Source organism: Canis aureus, chromosome 9 (genome assembly GCF_053574225.1).
Source record: "Canis aureus isolate CA01 chromosome 9, VMU_Caureus_v.1.0, whole genome shotgun sequence".
NCBI lineage: Eukaryota > Metazoa > Chordata > Mammalia > Carnivora > Canidae > Canis > Canis aureus.
This window is the reverse complement of record NC_135619.1, coordinates 50,431,855-50,452,146: the sequence shown is the minus strand read 5'-3', so window position 1 is coordinate 50,452,146 and position 20,292 is coordinate 50,431,855. Positions and strand designations below refer to the sequence as shown.

The 20,292-nt window shown below is 41.1% G+C and overlaps 1 protein-coding gene and 1 pseudogene across 3 annotated transcripts in view; one reads left to right on the top strand and one right to left on the bottom strand.

Moving 5' to 3' along the window:
- The window catches only part of PTGR2 (prostaglandin reductase 2), a 36,176-nt gene extending 16,868 nt beyond the window's left edge, over positions 1–19,308 (bottom strand). Inside the window, exons 1-3 of one of the 3 annotated variants that reach the window (XM_077909959.1) lie at positions 19,286–19,308; positions 4,341–4,424; positions 2,306–2,424 (exon numbers count right to left, since the gene is read on the bottom strand). In XM_077909959.1, coding sequence (XP_077766085.1) covers positions 2,306–2,424; positions 4,341–4,424; positions 19,286–19,307 — 225 coding nt within the window. In that variant the 5' untranslated portion in view covers position 19,308. The other 2 variants (XM_077909960.1, XM_077909961.1) reach the window with 2 other exon arrangements.
- Positions 19,309–19,894: 586 nt separating this feature from the next.
- On the top strand, positions 19,895–19,963 carry LOC144321487 (U4 spliceosomal RNA; annotated as a pseudogene).
- Positions 19,964–20,292: the final 329 nt, after the last annotated feature.

Genomic DNA, 20,292 nt, shown 5'->3' with positions numbered 1-20,292 from the left:
TTAGTTATAAATTTGGATATATATTCTTAAGAACAATGTCTAGTAAAAGCAACCAAAATAATTTTCTTCCCTCCTTCCTTTAATTAATACTTAATAAGCACCATACTAGTACCTGGAAATATAGTGATAAATAAGACCTCTGCCTCCATAAGTTTACTCTTTATTAGGAAAGACTGACATCTAATAACTACATAGATAATTCCTTGTTACAAGTGGGATAAATGCTATAGATCAAGGTCCTGTTTTGAGAAAATGTAACAGGATTAGTTTGAGGGCTCAAGGTGATTTACCAAAGCAAATCCTTTTAATGCAGGCTTTGAGGGAATAACGGGAGTTGGCCAGATAATGGGAAAGGGGTGGGAGGAAGACAGAGGGACAGCAAGTACAAAGGCTTGTTTTAATTTGTACTTAGGATTTTTAGTCAGGTATAGTAAAATAACAGACACAGAGACAACTGCCTTGAAGGAAGAGTTTATTACTTAAACAATTGCTAAGAGGAGGAGCACACTGTACCACACAGGGCCACATGGGGAAGCACCAGAATTCACCTACCAGTCTTTTCAAGAATACCAATTTTTCACAAACTCTACCAAAATAGTATCAAATTAAATCTAACAACATATTAGGGTGCCTAGGTGGCTCAGTCACCCACATCAAGCCTCACATTGGGCTCTGCACTCACAGTGGAGTCTGCTTGTCCCTCTCCCTCTGCTCCTCCTTCCACTTGTGCATGTACTCTCTCTCTCAAATAAGTAGATAAAAGCTTAAAGAAAATAAATCCAACAACATATCAAGGAATTATATACCAGGAACAAGTGTCATTTATTCCAAGACTGCAAGATTAGTTTAACATCTGAAAATTAATGTAATAAACCATATCATTAGATTCAAAACAAAAACCATATGGTCATCTCAAGAGAAGCAGCAAATGCAAATGACAAAATCTAAAACTGCTCTGGGAGGAGTAATGGATACTTCATAATTTAATGGACACAGAACTTTTGTTTAGGATGATGAAAAAGTTCTGGAAATGGAAAATGATAATGGCTATACAACATTGTGAATGTTCTTTTTGTGTGTGTGTGTGAATGTTCTTAATGCCACTGAATTATACACTTAAAAACGGTTAAAATGGCATATTTTGTTATATATATTTTATCACAATAAAAAAAAAAACCACTCCTTTAAGATAAAAAACACTCAACAAAGCAGGAACCAAATCAGAAATAGGAAATCTCATCAACTTGATAAAGGGCATCTTCAAAAATCTCACATCATACTTAATGGTGAAAGGCTGAATGCTTTCCCCCTGAGATCTAGGAACAAGATAAAGATGTCCGCACTCACTACTTCTATATAAGATTGTACGAGAGGTTCTAATCCAGCAAGAAAATGAAATAAAAAGTATTTGTATAGAAAAAAGAGAAGCAAAAACTATCTCTGTTTATAGAGTCTAAGTCCATGTATCTGAGGGCTTCTTGGTGTCAGTCCTAAACAGTATCTTTCAATAAGTCTCCTTTATCTAAAAGTGAGTCTGTTCCTTCAAAAAGAGACCAACTAGAGGGGCACCTGGGTGGTACAAATGGTTAAGCATCCAACTCTTGGTTTTGGCTCAGGTCTTGAGACTGAGCCCCACCTCAGGCTCGCTCAGTGGATAGTCTACTTGAGTTTCTCTCTCCCTCTCTCTCTCTAAAATACATAAGTCTCTAAAAAAAGAAAGACCAACTAGAATAAAGGTCTTATAGAGCCTACCTTGTAAACTGGATCAATTTGAGAAAATTTCCAATCCTAATTTGCTATCTTCGAGTTTCATTTACTACTGGGAAGTGATCTGGACATTTGAAAGAACTTGATTAACCTTATGAAAACATTCCTTCTACAGTATCCTTTCATAACACTAGTGAATAAAAAAACAAATGCAATCTGTAATTCCCAGGTATCGATATATAACTGCTCAAAAAAAAGGTATAATTGCTCAAATATTTATTAATCTTAAAGAGGGATCCCTGGGTGGCGCAGCGGTTTAGTGCCTGCCTTTGGCCCAGGGCGCGATCCTGGAGACCCGGGATCGAATCCCACGTCGGGCTCCCGGTGCATGGAGCCTGCTTCTCCCTCTGCCTATGTCTCTGCCTAAGTCTCTGCCTCTCTCTCTCTCTCTGTGTGACTATCATAAAAAAAATAATAAAAAAAAATTAAAAAAAAATTAAAAAAAAATCTTAAAGACTGTAAAGTAAAATTGAGGTGCAACATGAAAAATATTAAAATAAAATTAATTTTCACCAAGTCACAAAATCCTGATTCTTACCATGTAAGGATCCACAGAAAGATAAAGAGTTCTCACTTGTACTTGTCCTTCATTGATATTATTTGGCAAATTTACTTCTTCTACTCGGAAATTTTCTGCCACTGGATTACCATTTACTCCTATAATATTAAAGAAAATATAAAATCAAAAAGTCACTTTCCTATATAATTCTTTATTATTCTTTAGATTCTAGGATTCAGATAAGTCCCTTTTAATACAGACATGAATAAATCTATATTGTTTTGTAATTTCTCTGTAACACAATATAAATCCTTCAAAAGCTTTAATTGATCTTGATTTTCTCCAAGAAGTCCCTATGGAATATTGCTAACAACCTCAAAATTTCTTTTTTTTTAAAGATGATTACGGGAAAAAAATTAAAAAATAAAAATGATTACGGGGCGCCGGGGTGGCTCAGTCTGTTAAGCATCTGCTTTTGGCTCAGGTCAGATTCCAGAGTCCTGGGACTGAGCCCCATATCAGGCTTCCTGCTCAGCAGGGAGTTTGCTTCTCCCTGGCTCCTCACCCTTCTCATGGATGCACTCTCTCTCTTTCTCAAATTAAAAAAAATATATATTTTTAAATAACTAAAGATAATTACAGATAAATCACCTAATCTGTTTTAAAATTATAGGATTTCAAAAGTGAAAACTCATAGCCAATTGTTTTAAATTATGAAAATCAAAAAAATTTGTGAAAATCAAAATTTACAAAGTAGCAGAAACATTGTATCAGCCAAAATAAATAGTTAACTTTCCTTCCTCCTTTTAAGAGAAATGGAAACTGAAATTAATGTAATTTTTTTAAAAAGTAAAGTCTTGGGACGCTTGGGTGCCTCATTTGGCTCAGAGTGTGATCCTGGGATCCAAGGATCGAGGCCCACATCGGACTCCCTGCATGGAGCCTGCTTCTCCCTCTGCCTATGTCTCTGCCTCTCTCTCTCTCTCTCTCTCTCTCTCTCTCTCTCTCTGTGTGTCTCTCATGAATAAATAAATAAAATCTTTAAAAAAAAAAAAAAAAAGTAAAGTAAAGTCTTGGGGCACCTGGCTATCTCAGTGGGTGGAGCATGAAACTCTTGATCTGAAGGTTGTGAGTTCAAGGTCCATATTGGGTGTGGAGCCTACTTTTAAATAAATAAATAAAGTCTTGAAACTTAGAAAATTTGAAGTATGGAAAGAAAAATTCATAAGCAGAAAATGCCATCACTAAAAGTGTATTCTTAGTTATGTTTTACACAAGCAAATTTCCTATTGAGTCATTGAATGTCTAAAGTGGGAATAGAATATAAACATTTTAATCTAATAGCTCACTTTACTAAACCTGAAATCAGTAACTGGGGGTTAAAAAAAAAAAAAAGAGAGAGAGAAAGAAAAGTGATTTCCCCAGGCCATACACTTCAGTAAACAGTAAAACCAAAGCAGCATGGGCCCAAACTTCTCAGGTTATTTCCATACTTAATTTTTTATGATTCAAGTTAGACATCAGCACAGACTTAAGTCAGTGCTTTCCATAAAACAGAAAGGCAAATTTTAAGATTCAACAATACAAATTATAAAGAAAAAACAAAAGCCATATATATGTAATATAACCTTTTAAATATAATAATTCTCAAATACCTTTTTTCTTCAACAAATAGCCTTGATAAGCAATCACTTACATTGCTTAAAGAGTTTCTTCTAATATCTCTACTAAGGTTAATATCTTCCTCACTTAATTTTACCACATTGACTATTACTTTTGTTCCTTCATTTTCATTAATAATTATCAAAGACTGGAGAATCTGGGTGGTTCAGTTGGTTGAGTGTCTGACTCTTGATTTCAGCTCATGTCATAATCTCAGGGTCATGGGATGGAGCCCCACCTAGGGCTCTGTGCTCAGTGGGGAGTCTGCTTAAGATTCTCTCTCTCTCTCTCTTTCTCTCTCTCTCTCCATCTGCCCCTCCCCCTGCTCTCTCTCTCTCATTAATAAATAAATCTTAAAAAATAATAATTATCAAAGACCACAGCTGTTCATTCATCACAGACAAATACATACCAGGTCGGGAATTCAGAACCACTCTTTGCACAATCATCACCTCGCTCCACAGTGGTCTCACAAGATTCTTGTACAAAATAACTCCTATAAACAGAAAAGTCTGTAAATCACAAAATTTTAAAATATTCACCAATTTTTTTTAAAAAGCATGTTTGCGTTTCTGAACAAGGAGAGGAAAAGTCATCTGTAGGATCCATAAAAGATACAGTTGAGTGTCAGAGTTTGTCTCCTAAAGCAAATATGTGAAGACTAAATTTAATCAGAATTTTTGGGTAATAAGAACGAGTTCAAAAGACTGAGTAAGACAAAATGGTTTTGGCCTCATAATTCAAGCACATTCATCCTTATTCCATCATGATTAAGCCTCCCACTGTGGCTTGATTAAAAAGAAAACATGATCTATTCATCCAGAGTTAGACAGTTAATCTAATAGCAAAATAAAAACACTAGCTGCTTGAGATGTAACCAAATTTTCAAAAAAATTTTTATTCATCTATCAAAATGGAAATAAACAGTTTTGTTTATAATATAAATAAAACATCAGAGGCGCTTGGTTGGGTCAGTTGGAAGAGCATATAACTCTTGATCTCAGGTTCATAAGTCTGAGCCCCACACAGGGTGTAGAGATTACTAAAAAAAAAAATTAAAATAAACTTAAAGAAAAGTAAAATATAAAAACATTTTTAAATCTTCACGTTATAGGAAATTCTATAGTACAGAATGGCCAAATAAGTAAGTAAAGGATCAGTTTATTCTGGGTTTTCAACTTGAGCTAATAAAAGAAGCAAAATGAAGTTCCAGTGCTGGCATTATCTGATTTGGGGGAAAAAGCTCTGCCCTTAATGTTACTATGTGCCAAGCACTATTTTGAGTGCTAAATATTCAATTAATATTTAATGTATGGGCAGCCCGGGTGGCTCAGCAGTTTAGCGCCACCCTCACCCCAGCACGTGATCCTAGAGACCTGAGATCAAGTCCCACGTCGGGCTCCCTGCATGGAGCCTGCTTTTCCCTCTGCCTGTGTCTCTGCCCTCCCCGCCCCCATGTGTGTCTCTCATGAATAAATAAATAAAATATTTAAAAATAAAAAAGTCCAAAATGTCTTGTAGGGCTAAACATATTTTTAAAAGGAACTTGTCTTTCTTTTTTTTTTTTTTTTAAGATTTTATTTATTCATTAGAGACAGAGGCAGAGATACAGGCAGAGGGAGGAGCAGGTTCCATGCAGGGAGTCCAAGGCGGGACTTGATCCCGGAACTCCAGAATCACACCCTGGGCCAAAGGCAGGTGCTTAACTGCTGAGCCACCCAGGGATCCCCAAAAGGAAATTTTCTATTGAATTACCTTATGTGTAAATTATAGAAGAACTAAAAAGCAAAATTTTCCAAACTGATGCTGGATCCAAAGATAACTACTCCGAAGTGGTTATTAACAGCACCATAATTTTCAATCAAAGAAGTCTTCCCAAATGAAGTTTCCTATTTGTCCTCTTCTCTGATTACTTTCAATGTATGTTTTCTTTAAAATATGCACACTGTAGGTTTGTCCAATCACGGTTTATCAGCATGAAAAGCACCCTATCAAATTATTCTCCTTTTTTAAAGATTTTATTTATTCATGAGAGACAGAGATAGGGAGAGACACAGGCAGAGGGAGAAGCAGGCTCCATGCAGGGAGCTCAAGGAGGGACTCGATCCTAGGACCCCAGGATCATGCCCTGGGCTGAAGGCAGGCGCCAAACCGCTGAGCCACCCAGGGATCCCCTCTCCTTCTGTATTAAATTAGAAAGTTTTCAACTGTCAAATACTAGAACTAAGGTAGGATAATTCCACAATATCCCTTGATAGCACAACAACACATTTAAAACATAAAGAATGGGCAGCCCGAGTGGCTCAGCAGTTAAGTGCACCTTCAGACCAGGGCGTGATCCTGAAGTCCCAGGATCGAGTCCCACGTCGGGCTCCCTGCATGGAGCCTGCTTCTCCCTCTGCCTGTGTCTCTGCCTCTCTCTCTGTCATGAATAAATAAATAAAATCTTAAAAAAATAAAATAAAATAAGTAAAACATAGAGAAATTGGGACACCTGGGTGGCTTAGTGGTTGAGCGGCTGCCTTTGGCTCAGGTCACGATCCCAAGGTCCTGGAATCAAGACCCTCGTGGGGTTCCCCACAGAGAGCCTGCTTCTCCCTCTGCCTCTCTCTCTCTCTCTCTCTCTCTCTCTGTGTGTGTCTCTCACGAATAAGTAAAATCTTTAAAAAATAAAACATAAAGAACTTGACTTAGTTACAAAACTAAAGTCTCAAAATATGACACACTTAGTTATAGATCTGAAAGGAGGCGGTGTTACATTTATCCCTAGCAGAGAAGTGGAGAAGACAGTCAACTCTTTACTGGCATTAAGCATACCATGTTCGGTGGGTATATTAAGTGGGTTTCCAATTAATGCTAAGTAATATCCCCCAAATAACACCAGGTCAATGATCCAGTGAAAAATTCCCTGCGGTGCTAGTCATAAAGAGCAGGTTATTTGAGCAACTACTAGTAACCTATCATTAGGAAAAGGGCACTGAACTAGGTATACAGAGTACCTGTCCCAGTTCTAATCACGTGGGACCTTAGGAGACTCTTCTCTCAGCCAGTCTTCTGAATGTTACTAAATGCCAGGGGCTGGGCTAACGTTTTTACAATCACAGTGTCGCTTGACCCCTCCACCCAACAACTCTCTGAGGATGTACCATCATTTATCCTCATTTTCTAGATGAGAAAAGGGAGTAGGTTGAAGAACTTGCCCATGCTTGCACAACTGGTAATGACGACACTGGAACCCACACTCAAACACAACACATACCATTTCCACAACATGAGCTTCCTAAATCTTTTTTTTTTTTTTTAGATTTTATTTATTTATTCATGAGAGACACGGCGGGGGGGGGGGGGGCGGGGGGGGCGGGGCGGGCAGAGAGAGAGAAGCAGGCTCCATGCAGGGATCCCGGATCCCGACGCGGGACTCGATCCCGGGTCTCCAAGATCAGCCCTGGCAGGTGCCAAACCGCCGAGCCACCCGGGCTGCCCAGCTTCCGAAATCTTTTTAAAGAAACATTTCCTATCCTTATCTCGTTCAATTATCCTACATAAATGGCTCTGCTGACCGCCACCTTGTTATAAAAGGTGGAAATCTCTGGGATTTCCCCCACTTTCTGGCTGGCTTGTCGCTCCCTCTCCTTTGAGCCTTCAGTTTCCTCCTCCTTCTGCCCCAGTCTAATATTAGGGGTTCCTGCCTGGCTCTTCCCCTCCCCCACTGACCTCCCCTTCCTCCCTGGCTCCCATAACCCACCACTCACATGGAAATTACTCCAAATCTGCGTCTACAGCCCCCAAATTCAAACTAGCTTCCCAGACAGCGCCCCCAGGGGATCGGGATTTGTGACGTTTGTTCAATGATTTATGTCCACCCTCTGGCACATGAAAGGTGCTCAATAAATGTGCTAAATGAACGTCCCCGACGCACCTTACACACAACCTCGTCCAAACTCGAGGTTGCTTACTCCCAACAATTTCAAAAGAAAAAAAAAAATCTGCCCCTATTTCTTCTCGAGCGTTCCCTGACCTAGTGACCTAGGCAATAACGCCAGCGTCACCCCAGCTCAGGGAGAAAAAGCGGAGGTCACCCCGGTTCCTAGAGCCTCCCACACGCGGAAGGCTCCCCCGCCAGCAGCCGCGGGGCCGCCCGGCTCCGGGCACTCACCGCCACGCAGCTCCGGAGGAAATCTCGCGGGGTTTGTGGAGCTCGCGAGGGGGCCCGCCGCGCGACCTCGGCCCTCCGAACCCAGTACGCAGGCGCACTGCTAGACCTCGCCTCCTCGCCCCCGCCCTCTCCGCTTAGGGGCGGGCTTCTACAGTTCAGGCAGGACGCCCGGGTTCCCGCGTGGGAGAGGTGGGGAGGGCGCGGCGTTTTAATGGATCCTCACTTGTCTGGGCAGCGTGTTGTGGGTTTTTGTTGTTGCTGGTGGGGGAGGGGCAGGCGGAAAGAGCCTGTCTTCAGCAGGCACATCGCCTAGGCCGGACTTGGTCTCAGCATCCTGAGAATCATGAGCTGAGCCCAAAAGCAGTGGGTGCCTTAACTGAGCCCTATGAGGCGCCCCTGGGCAGACTGTGTTAATAAGTTGACCCTGTGGCCCCGGTGTACTGCCTTGACCCAAAAGCAAATCGTTGGTCTTGACCACTGAGTTCTAATTGATTAAATTCTTTCAAGCCTATCTCTTAACTCAGGCAAAAGATCTTGCTGGTGAAGTGTACCCTCAAGCAATAAGGACTGCCCTGAGCCAGCAAAACCCTAATGACTGACCCCAAGACAATGTTCGACCTGACCTGCGTGTACCCATGACCTTTGCCCCACATTTTCATTGTAGAAACCTGGAAGTATTAAAAAAAAAGAAAGAAAGAAAACTGGAAGTATTTTCAGGTTTTTGGAGGCACTCTTGGAGACACTAGTCCACTGTCTTCCCAGTATTGGCCTCACTGAAATAAAAGGCTTTTCTCATTTCACCTCGTCTCTTTGCCTTTCGATTTTATTGGCGGCAAGTGGCCAAATCTGGTTTGTTTTGGACACACACACACACACACCGTCAGATGCCCTTGCACCCCTGCACCCTGGCTACACTATGGACTGATTTCTCAATTTCATTAATTATTAATTTTTTTCATTAATTATTAATTGTCTTTTGTGTTGAACTGGGTTGAGCAAGGCTTATTACTAAGACAGCTTGGAACCCCAGGGATGTTAAACCCTAAGAGAGACCATCTGAATTAGGCAGGTGAAGGAATTGCTATTTATATTGTATTCATGTCAGAGCTAATAGCTCAGAATGAATCATGGTATTCAGTAGCTGAATGATGACTGGGGTTAATGAGCAAGAGGGTAAGAATCATTCAACAGATTAGTAGCTTCATCTCTGAAAGATGAAAGCTACTTACTTCTTTAAGAAAGCTTCAGGAAAGAACTAGAAACTTTATACTACTTTGCAAACTTTCAGGCAGGAGTTTATCTGTTATCATCTTATACAGGTAAACCTTCAACAACATACTTTTTTTTTAACTTGAACCAACTGTTGAAAAAGAAAATGCTTTAAGAGACCAAAAGTAATAGCATAAAGTAAATGTAGTCTAGAACTTGAACTTAAAAGAAACAGTTTTTTTTTTTTTAAGATTCTATTTATTTATTTAAGGGGGGGAGCAGGTGCAAGGGAAGGGGCCAAGGGAGGACAGATTCCTCACTGAGCAGGGAGTCTGAGGCCCAGGACCCCTGAAATCATGACCTGAGTTGAATGTAGACAGTTAACTGACTGAGCCACCCAGGTGCCCCAGGAAACAGTCTTTCAAAGTAGAAAAGAACTCCTACAATATCAAATTGGTTTTTACTCTCTTGATTCTAGGGCCTGTGAACTCCATGTAATAAGTGCGATTTCTTTCCCCAGAATGAGTTCCCATTCCCCAAAATTCTTTTTTTTTTTTTTTTTTTTTAAAGATTTTTCATTTATTTGACACAGAGAGAAAGCACAAGCAGGTGGAGTGGCAGGCAAAGGAAGAAGCCAGGAAGCCTGTGATCTCAGGACCCTAGGATCACCAACCAAGCCAAAGACAGATGCTTAACTGACTGAGCCACCCAGGCACCCCTCAAAATTCTTAACTATGACCTCATGAGGCATGCCTGGGTGCCTCAGTTGGTTAAGTGTCCAACTCTTGATTTCAGGTCAGGTCATGATCTTAGGGTAGTGGGATCTAGCCCCACAGTGGGCACCAGGCTCAGCACTGAGTCTACTTATCCCTCTCCCTCTGCTTTTCTCCTCACTCTCTCTCTCTAAAATAAACAAATATAAAATGTTTTTTTAAAATAAATAAATAAATAAATAAATAAATAATGACCTCACATAAGGAGAGAAACTTATCTAGAATCTACCTAGCTAAACTTCTCCCAAGTTTCTGAACCTCAGAAATTGTGTGAGATAATAATTAGTGTTATAAGTTTGGGAGTAGCTGGTCATGCAGCGATAACTAATATGCCCGCTAAAAGAGAATTAGGGCCCCCTAGAGAAATGGCTGATTCTAGGGCTAGGGCAGGATAGGTACCAAATGACCCTACATCATCTTTTTTTGCTAGATATCAAGGAAGTGTTGAAAAAAATGGTGAAGCATGTCATAGAGATGCAGAAACCAGCTTGAAGGGGATCCTACTGGCCAAATCTGGGAAAACTGGAGCACCAAAATAATTAAGTACATTAATGATTTATGAACACTGTAGAAATAGAAATTTGTGAAGCTGTAACAATAACAAAGAGAGAATGGTGGGTTCTTGCTTACAGCAGAATGCTGAGGACCAACTAATAAATGTAAAGGAGAATACTAGAGTTGGAAAATTATCATTTTATAGCTTTCACAGTAAAGATTGGATCAGACGAGAATTATCAATGGATGGTAAATCTAGGAGGACTAAGATTCTGCACTCAATCCAATGGTGGTTGGGTACTTCCCACACACCACCAAGCAATCTTCCAACACCAGCTGGTTGTCCTAGAGTTCAACTCCATTTTGATGCTATCTATCTGGAGATAGCATCAGACCACAGGTTAAGGGCTCAATCCTACAAGACTGCCCCCCCTCCCCGCCATGCGCGCGTGTACATACACACACACACACTTCAGATACCGATTGAAAGTCCAAGTTGTTACCTGTGCTTCTAACCAAATGTCTATAGATTGGAGGTTCTAATACCCCCCACTTTGGGTTCAATTAACTTGCTAGATTGGCTCACAGAACTCAGAAAGATACTTTACTTACTAGATTACCAGTTTATTATAAAATGATAGAACCCATGGGGCACCTGCCTGGCTCAGCCAGTGGAGCATGCAACTCTTAATCTCAGGGTCATGAGTTTAAGCCCCATACTGTGTGTGGAACCTACTGAAAATAAAATAAAAACTAATAAAATGATATAACTCAGGAACAGTCAGATTAAAAAGGCACATAGGGCAAAGTATGGGAAAAGGATGTGGAGTGTCCATGCCCTCTCCAAGTTCCACACTCTCCCTGTATCTCCACATCTTTATCAACCCAGAAGCTTTCCAAACCCCGATCCTTTTCAGGATCTATGGAGGCTTCATTACAAAGGCACTATTGAGGACACCTGGGTGGCTCGGCCGTTTGGCGCCTGCCTTTGGCCCAGGGTATGATGTGATGCTGGAGACCCGAGATCAAGTTCTGCATCGGGCTCCCTGCATGGAGCCTGCTTCTCTCTCTCTGCCTGTGTCTCTGCCTCTCTCTCTATCTCTCTCTCATGAATAAATAAATAAAATCTTTAAAAAAAAAAAGTCACGATTGATTAAATCATTGGCCATTGCTGATTGAACTCAATCTCCAGCCACTCTCCCCTCTCTGGATGTGTTGGGTGGAGGGAGGACTGAACAGTTCCAACCCTCTAATCACTTAATTGGTTCCCCTGGCAACCAGCCCCCATCTTTAGGTTACCTACGGGCTTTCTAAAAGTTACCTCATTTTTTAAAGTTTATTTATTTTTAGTTATTTCTACATCCAATGTGGTACTCAAAGTCACCACCCTGAGATCAAGAGTTTTAAGCACCACTGACTTAGCCAGCCAAGCGCCCCTAGTAGTTACTTCATTAACATGACAGGTGACACTTAGATCATTCTTAGCACTTGGGAAGTTCCAAGGGTTTTAGGAACTCTGTGCCAGAAATGGAAGACCAAATATATATTTCTTATTGTAAATCACAATATAACAGGGACACTGTGTTGAGGGACAAGATATTTGCGTGATCATAAAGTAGAAAAGTCAAAAAATAAGCAGGTAATCAAAATTCACATCACTAGTGAAGGACAGATGTATATTGAATGGCTCTAGATATACTAAAGTATACTATAGTATATTTCAAACTATGCTACAAATTACTGTATTAGATGTAGAGTATATGTATTAGATATTGACATGAGTCTGGGGTTTTTTTTTTTTAAGTAATCACTATGCCCAACATGGGGCCAGAACCCGCAACCCCAAGATCAAGAGCTGCATGTCTCACCAACTGAGCCAGCCAGGCTGCCCTAAATCGTCTTTTTTTTTTTTTTTTAAGATTTTATGTATTTATTCACGAGAGACACAGAGAGAGAGAGAGGCAGAGACACAGGCAGAGGAAGAAGCAGGCTCCATGCAGGGAGCCCGATGCGGGACTCGGTCCCGGGATCGGGATCACACCCTGAGCCAAAGGCAGATAGACACTCAACCACTGAGCCACCCAGGCGTCCCCTAAATCATCTTTAAAAGATGATTTCTATTGATCTTTCAGTTCATTCCTACCACCTCAAATCTGCTGTTGAGCCCTCTAGTGATTTTTCAGTTATTGTTCTCTTGAGTTTCAGAATTTCCATTTGGTTTTATTCAAAAAAATTTTGGGACACCTGGGTGGCTCAGCAGTTGAGCGTCTGCCTTTGGCTCAGGGCGTGATCCCAGTTAGGGATCAAGTCCTACATAAAGCTTCCTCTGAGGAGCCTGCTTCTCCCTCTGCCTATGTTCCTGCCTCTCTCTGTGTCTCTCATGAATAAATAAATAAAATCTTAAAAAAAAAGAAAACAGGGCAGTCCCGGTGGCGCAGCGGTTTATCGCCTCCTGCAGCCCAGGGCGCGATCCTGGAGACCATGGATCGAGTCCCACGTCAGGCCCTCTGCATGGAGCCTGCTTCTCCCTCTGCCTGTGTCTCTGCTTCTCTCTCTCTGTGTGTCTCTATGAATAAATAAATAAAATCTTAAAAAAAAAAAAAGAAAACAAACTAAAAAAATTTTTTAATTTTTTTTTAAATTAAAAAACAATATGTCAGACATACTGTTTTGAGAAGGACATGAGAGTTCCATTTCAGAGAAAAAGATCAACTTGGCTTTTGGAGCATATAAGCATCTAAATAGAACTGAGATTTATATTCCACTCGATGTCTTATCTGAGGAGACTGGAGACTTTACTTTTCTGTGGTTGATTTTCAAAAACTATTTTTCTTAACTCTTTTTAGAAAAACACTAAGCCTTCACACAACAAAGCTTTATGTTGGAGGACAAGTAGAGCCGTCCTTCTAGTATCAGGAAAAATTATGAAAGAGTTTGATCTGGGTGAAAAAAATTAGTAGGTGCCCAGTCTAGCAAATTGTCTTCACCTTTTATTATCTTTGAGCTATTATACAACTCTTAGTTGCAAAAAAAACCTGATAGCAGTGCAGATGATTCTTGCCCATAAAAATGCAAATGCAAAGTGTTCCTAGAGTACAACAGATCTCTCTCCCCTTCACTCAAGAAACCAGTGTTGTGTCTATCAAGCACATTAATTTCAGCATTGCTGATTGTCTACATATGTGTCTGCTCTTTGGATTATCTTTTGAATCAGTTGTAATATCTCACTGGTCCCCTCATTAATTAATGTGTTAAATAAAATCTTAGACATCTGTTAATTTTATATTTGTATGAGTCATGATTTGATGTTTTAAAAATAATTATCCTTTAACGGGAGGGTAGAGGGATCTTGTCACCTAATTTCTGCCAAACCACAGCTATTGCACAATACCCAAGGCAGCTCCTTCCCGGCTGGAGATGCTGGTCCTTTGGGTTATTACTGAGTCCTATTATTTTTTTTTTTTTTTGGTCCCTTCTTTTTTCTCCTCCATGTTAGGGACTTTAAAAAAAATCTGTTGGGGCGCCTGGGGGGCACAGTCTGTTAAGTGTCGGACTTGGTTTGGGGTCAGATCATGATCTACTGGTCCTATGGGAGCAAGCCCCAGATCGGTCTCTGCGATCAGCGTAGAGTCGGCTTGGGATTCTCTCTCCTTCTCCCTCTGCCCCTCCCACTCATGCTCCCTCTCTCTTGCTAAGATAAATAAATAAATCTTAAAGAAAAAAAAATTTAGATCTATTTTTAAACCTTGATTCCTTGCTCCCTTGGCAAATGGAAATAAATTTCCTTTACTAAGCTGCTAATATATAAGGTTTTCTCTGTGATTAAGACCATATTTGCAACTACCAAATGATATAAAAAATTGCAATAGATAGCAGGTTTAAATCAGACTCATTTCCCAGCTTCCTTTTCACCCACCTCCCTCCTCCCAAACTTCACATTTGCCTTTAATATTGTAAACACACTCTTTATATTTGTTAAACTAATTAACAAGGAAATGGAAGCCTACTGTGTGCTTAACACTTCATAGGTGCTAATGGCATATCATATGCAAGTTCAAGTCCCTGACCCACGGAAATTTACAATCCAGTTGGGAAGACAGGGAAGTAATGGTATATGCAGTATGTGATTGAGTACCAGATGGAGTGAAATTGGCAGTAAATGCTTCATTCTTTCATCCATTGAGTAAATAATTATTTCTTACCCATTACATGCAGGCGCTATGGTATGCAATGGTGAAAAAGACTGGCACAGACCCTTCCTTCACCAAGCCTCATCTAGAGGGGACTAGGACAAGAAATTGGGCAGTTCCAATACAGCATTGCCAGGGCTACAGTGGAGAAATGCAGGATGTTGTGCAGCACACAGAAGAAAAATTAATCCCTTACTTGAGGGATCTGGAAAGTTCTCTAAACTGAAATTGGAAAGCTCTTAAGCCAAATTAGGCCACAAGGGTATGGGGTGCAGAAAGGGTGTAGGTGGGAATCAAATCCAAACTGTGGGAATACTACATACTAAAATGTGGAGGTCAGGGGGTGCCTGGGTGGCTCAGCCTGTTAAATATCTTCCTTCGGGTTGGGTCATGATTCCAGGGTCCTGGGATCCCTGCTTGTGCTCATGTGCACAAGGGCACGCGCTCGCGGGCTCTCTCTCTCTCTCTCTCTCTCTCTCTCTGTCTCTCTCTCTCTCCTTCTGCCAAATAAACAAATAAAATCTTTTTTTTTTTAATGTGGAGGTAGGGATCCCTGGGTGGCGCAGCGGTTTGGCGCCTGCCTTTGGCCCAGGGCGCGATCCTGGAGACCTGGGATCGAATCCCACGTCGGGCTCCCGGTGCATAGAGCCTGCTTCTCCCTCTGCCTGTGTCTCTGCCTCTCTCTTTCTCTCTGTGTGTGTGTGACTATCATAAATAAAAATTTAAAAAAAAAATAAAAATAAATGTGGAGGGCAGCCCCAGTGGCTCAGCGGTTTGAGCGCCACCTTCAGTCCAGGGTGTGATCCTGCGGACCCGGGATCAAGTCCCACATCGGGCTTCCTGCATGGAGCCTGTTTCTCCCTCTGCCTGTGTCTCTGCCTCTCTCTCTGTGTCTCTCATGAATAAATAAAGTCTTTAAAAAAATGTGGAGGTAAGAGATAACAAAGCATTTTCAGAGAACTTAAAGAAGTTTAGTATGACTAACACAATGAGTTTGAGGCGAGAGCATGGAAAGGAATGAGGTAGGAGAAGTGGAAAGGGAACATCAGATTACATGGAGCCTTGTGAGTTTTGTTAAGGAATTTCTATTTTATACTAAGAACAATGGAGGAACTATTACAAATTTGTTGTTTTGCTCTAAAGATTTGGACCTGGGATCCCTGTGTGGCGCAGCGGTTTGGCACCTGCCTTTGGCCCAGGGCGCGATCCTGGAGACCCGGGATCGGATCCCACGTCGGGCTCCCGGTGCATGGAGCCTGCTTCTCCCTCTGCCTGTGTCTCTGCCTCTCTCTCTCTCTCTGTGACTATCATGAATAAATAAATAAAATCTTAAAAAAAATAAAATAAATAAAATAAAGATTTGGACCTGATTGTATTTCCATTTTAAAGGGGCCAGCCCAGGCTGGAATTAGGAGAATGGATTTTAAATGGGAGTGGGAGGTAGGGGCACTGGACTGGAGGCAGGATTCTAAGCAGAAGATAATGGTGACCTAAATAAAGGTAATGGTTCTGGAAATGGGAGACTATGGGACTTTTAGGAGTTAGAATCAACAGGACTTGACAGAAGATTGAAATGGAGATAGCCAACATGTAGAGATATACAGGTCCACCTGGAGTTTAAGACAGACAACTGAACTAGAGGAGTAGACAGTCAGGATTCCTAGGACAAGATAAGATTGCTCAGAAGGAGTAATAGCAATATAGGGAGAAAGCCTACTTATAGGCCCTGAAGAGGACTTAAAGAGTCTGCAAAGAAGCAGAGAGGTGAAATGAAAAGCAAGATAACAGAATGCCACCAAGGTCATGAGAAGAGAGAGTTTCAAAAGCAAAGACAAAATCAGCAGTGTCCAAGGCTGCAGAAAAGCCAAGTACATGAAAACCAAGCTGTGACTTTCAGATCTGAAGGGTAGCAGAATATGTCACCCCCAAATATGACTGTAGGAATTCAAGACATGCCACTGCAAAATATGCTCCTTTGGTTTGTGGGTTATTCTGAACTGTAGGCACTTGAAAAACAGCAAATGCAGAGAGGGACCTTCTCTGAACTCCCCCATAGGCCTAAAAACAGATCTTCTAAAAGGAACTCACTTGTCATAGATGACCTACCCTGGAGTTTCACCAACCTTAGAGACCTACAGCCCTCCTCTCCCTTCCCTATTAAGACATATATAGGGGCAGCCCCGGTGGCGCAGCGGTTTGGCGCCGCGGGCGCCGCCTGCAGCCTGGGGTGTGATCCTGGAGACCTGGGATCAAGTCCCACATAGGGATCCCTGTATGGAGCCTGCTTCTCCCTCTGCCTATGTCTCTGCCTCTCTGCCTGCCTCTCTCTCTCTCCGCCTCTGAATAAATAAATTAAAAAAAAAAAAAAGACATATATAATCCTAAATTCTATGCCATCTTGGAGAGTTACTCATTTTTCCTGGGTATCTCTTGTGTGTACATGAGGTATACATGATAATATACTTCTGTTTGTTTTTCTCTTGTTAATCTTTTTATAGGCCTCTCAGCTGAGAGCCAGAAGAGTAGAGGGAAAATTAATGCTCCTCCCTTATAGATCATTTAGCCACAAGGACCTCGCTAGTGATCTTTGTGAGAGTATTTCAGTGGCTTGGTGAATGGTTATTGCAGTAATGGAGCAAATTTATGATACTATTTTTTACATTTGTTTTGTAATTACCAGAAAAATGTATTTGTGGCCTCTCTATCCCATATAGGCATATTGTTGCCCCATTCAACAATTATTTATATGTCTTTCTTACTACTAGACTTAAGCTTCTCAAACCTAGGAATTGTATCGTATTCAGATTGAGAATCCCAGGGGCTAGCTAGAACAGTCTTTGACATATATAAAGGGTGCAATTTATATTTATGATTGAGTAAAAGATCTAAAGGCTGTCTCCCAAATTCAGGTTGTCTTCAGTCTCTCAGTCAAACCTCCAAGCTCTGTGGTCAGAATCTAACGCTTTTCGAGGACAGGCACTGAAACCAGGGATCCAGTAACCGCATCCTCCCTGCAAATTCTCATTCACCCCTGGGCCAGTTATAGAGCCTCTCGTCTTAATTTTCTCATCCACGAAGTGGCCACCTTTATATTTAATACCAGAGGCATTGAGAACTTTAATTAACATTTAGGAAAGAATTTGTAATCTTTATTACATGAGACCCATCTAGTTGAAAGCCCATACCATTATCATGGCCCATTTCATTTTATCTGGATTTTTTTTTTAACTGGATTGGTTTTACATTTCAACATGAATTAGTATGCAGTGCTACTGTTAAATTGAGTGTTGAATTTCACTCCCCAGAGAGTTTTCTCCTTCAGTAATGGAAAAATGAAGCATACATTATTGCAGTAATGACACCCTCACTGTGATCTTGTCATTTTCACAAGAATCTGAAAACAGGAGTTCAGCTGAATTATTGCTTAGAGGAAAGACCTTCAGAGAAAAGGCATATGCTCTATGAACAACCTCAACTGCTGTAGCTTGCATATTCTTTTTCCCTTCTCTATTTCCACATTCAATTGTGAAAAGCCTGGAGAAGATGAGGCCCAGAGTCAGAGAGCCTCAAACACTTCTTTTCTTTTTTTCTTTTTAAATTTATTTTTGTTTATTTATTTTTTATTTATTCATGAGAGACACACAGAAAGAGGCAGAGACATAGGCAGAGGGAGAAACAGGCTCCCTGCAGGGAGCTTGATTTGAGACTCAATCCCAGGAGCCCAGGATCATGCCCTGAGCCAAAAGCAGACACTCAACCACTGAGCCATCCAGGTGCCCCAATTTTTTTTTTTTTTACTTTAAAAAAAAAAAAGATTTTATTTCTTTATTTGACAGAGAGAGATAAAGAGCACAAGTAGGCAGAATGGCAGGCAGGGGAGAGAGAGAAGCAGGCTCTCTGCTAAGCAAGAAGCTCCATGTGGGGCTGGATCCCAGGACCCTAGGATTATGACCTGAGCTGAAGGCAGTTGTTTAACCAACTGAGCAACCCAGGCATCCCTCAGATACTTCTTTTAAATGCCTCTCATTTCTCCCCCACCTGCTCCACAAATCCTATGAGGCTCTTCTTAGGGAACTTCTACCCCAGAAAAGAATTCCTAATACCTGGCCCTGGCTATTCCTCCTAGCTCATTGGCTACTGAAGAAATAGCAGGTAAAGGCTTTTCCTGTTAACAGCTGCTAGTCCACACGTCAGCACACATTCTCTACAGCACCAGGACCAGACACAATGATGCTGCCATGAACACCCTGCCTTGGTGTTTCTCATGGCAAGAGATGGTTTTGTAAAAGATGTAGAGATTATACAGAGTAAATATAGTTGAAGATTGTATTCAAGTTATCACATAGCGTCTTTCTCTTTAGCAAACTGCTCATAATTATTCACAAAGGAAAAGCAACTGAAACCAGGAGATGCTCACTAGTGCCCATGTGGGCAGCACATGTATCACACGGGCAGCAAACTCAAGTTTTTCATGAGTTATCAATTTACAACTACAGCCGTCCCCCATTTTTCCTGATATCACTAATAAACCTACCTTCTGTGGTTGATTTCAGCATTTCATCAGCTGAGCATCATATCAGTAAGCCAGCACTTCAAGATTATCTTCTGACAGCACAATGCCAGTGACCAGATGCGCTGGGGTGCATGTGGGGTGGAGGACATACCTAGGGAAGGGCAGGGGGAAGGAGTATGTATAATAAAATCAGGAGTGAAAATAGCATGAAAGGAGTGTCAAGTGCAATGAGTCTAAAACACAATGTGTAATCAGATCCTTGGCAACGGGATGAAATTACTCTCAGGGAGAACATTCAATTAAGCCACTATTTTCAGACTCCAGTTGGAAAAGGATTGCCAAACAGCAGAGTAGTGAACATCATCCTGAGAAACAGCTAGATGACAGATACGTAGTAAAAGTAGATAGATGAACATGTAAATAAAGGTGTAAGCGTTTTTGTCTGTTGGAGCTATAGTATTCTGAGTAAGCTATTAAGAATTTTATATTTTAGGAGTGCCTGGCTGGCTTAATGGGAAGAGTGCACAACTCTTGATCTCAGGTCCTGAGAGATTGCATAAATACATACATACATACCATTTTAAGGCTCACCTTGAAGAAACTAAGTATCTCTTTCAGGGTCAATAGGTGAGCTTTGCGCAGTGGCAGTATCGTAGCCAATGAGGTTTATCCAAGGTGCGATTATTGCTAATTGAAAAGGGTCAATAGGTGATATAGCCATACCATATTGCTTTCTAGGCTCTGTGGTGGATGCAATGCTATAGTTGCGATATTTCTGAGACACCCATGTATACAGTTTCCACATATCACATGTGTATGAAATACAATGCATTACCTCTTAACTGTAAACAGCATAATATCCAGCTCATTGCATGTGGGCATCATTGGAACATCTGAAAGCTTGCTGTTTTTTTTCCTGAAGGGTTCCCTGTGCTGAGTTTAATTCTTCACCTTTAGGCAAGGTCTGCCTAGACTGGTCTTGAATTGCTGCTTTGGTGGTTCCTAGGAGTTGGCCTGTGTGGGTCAGG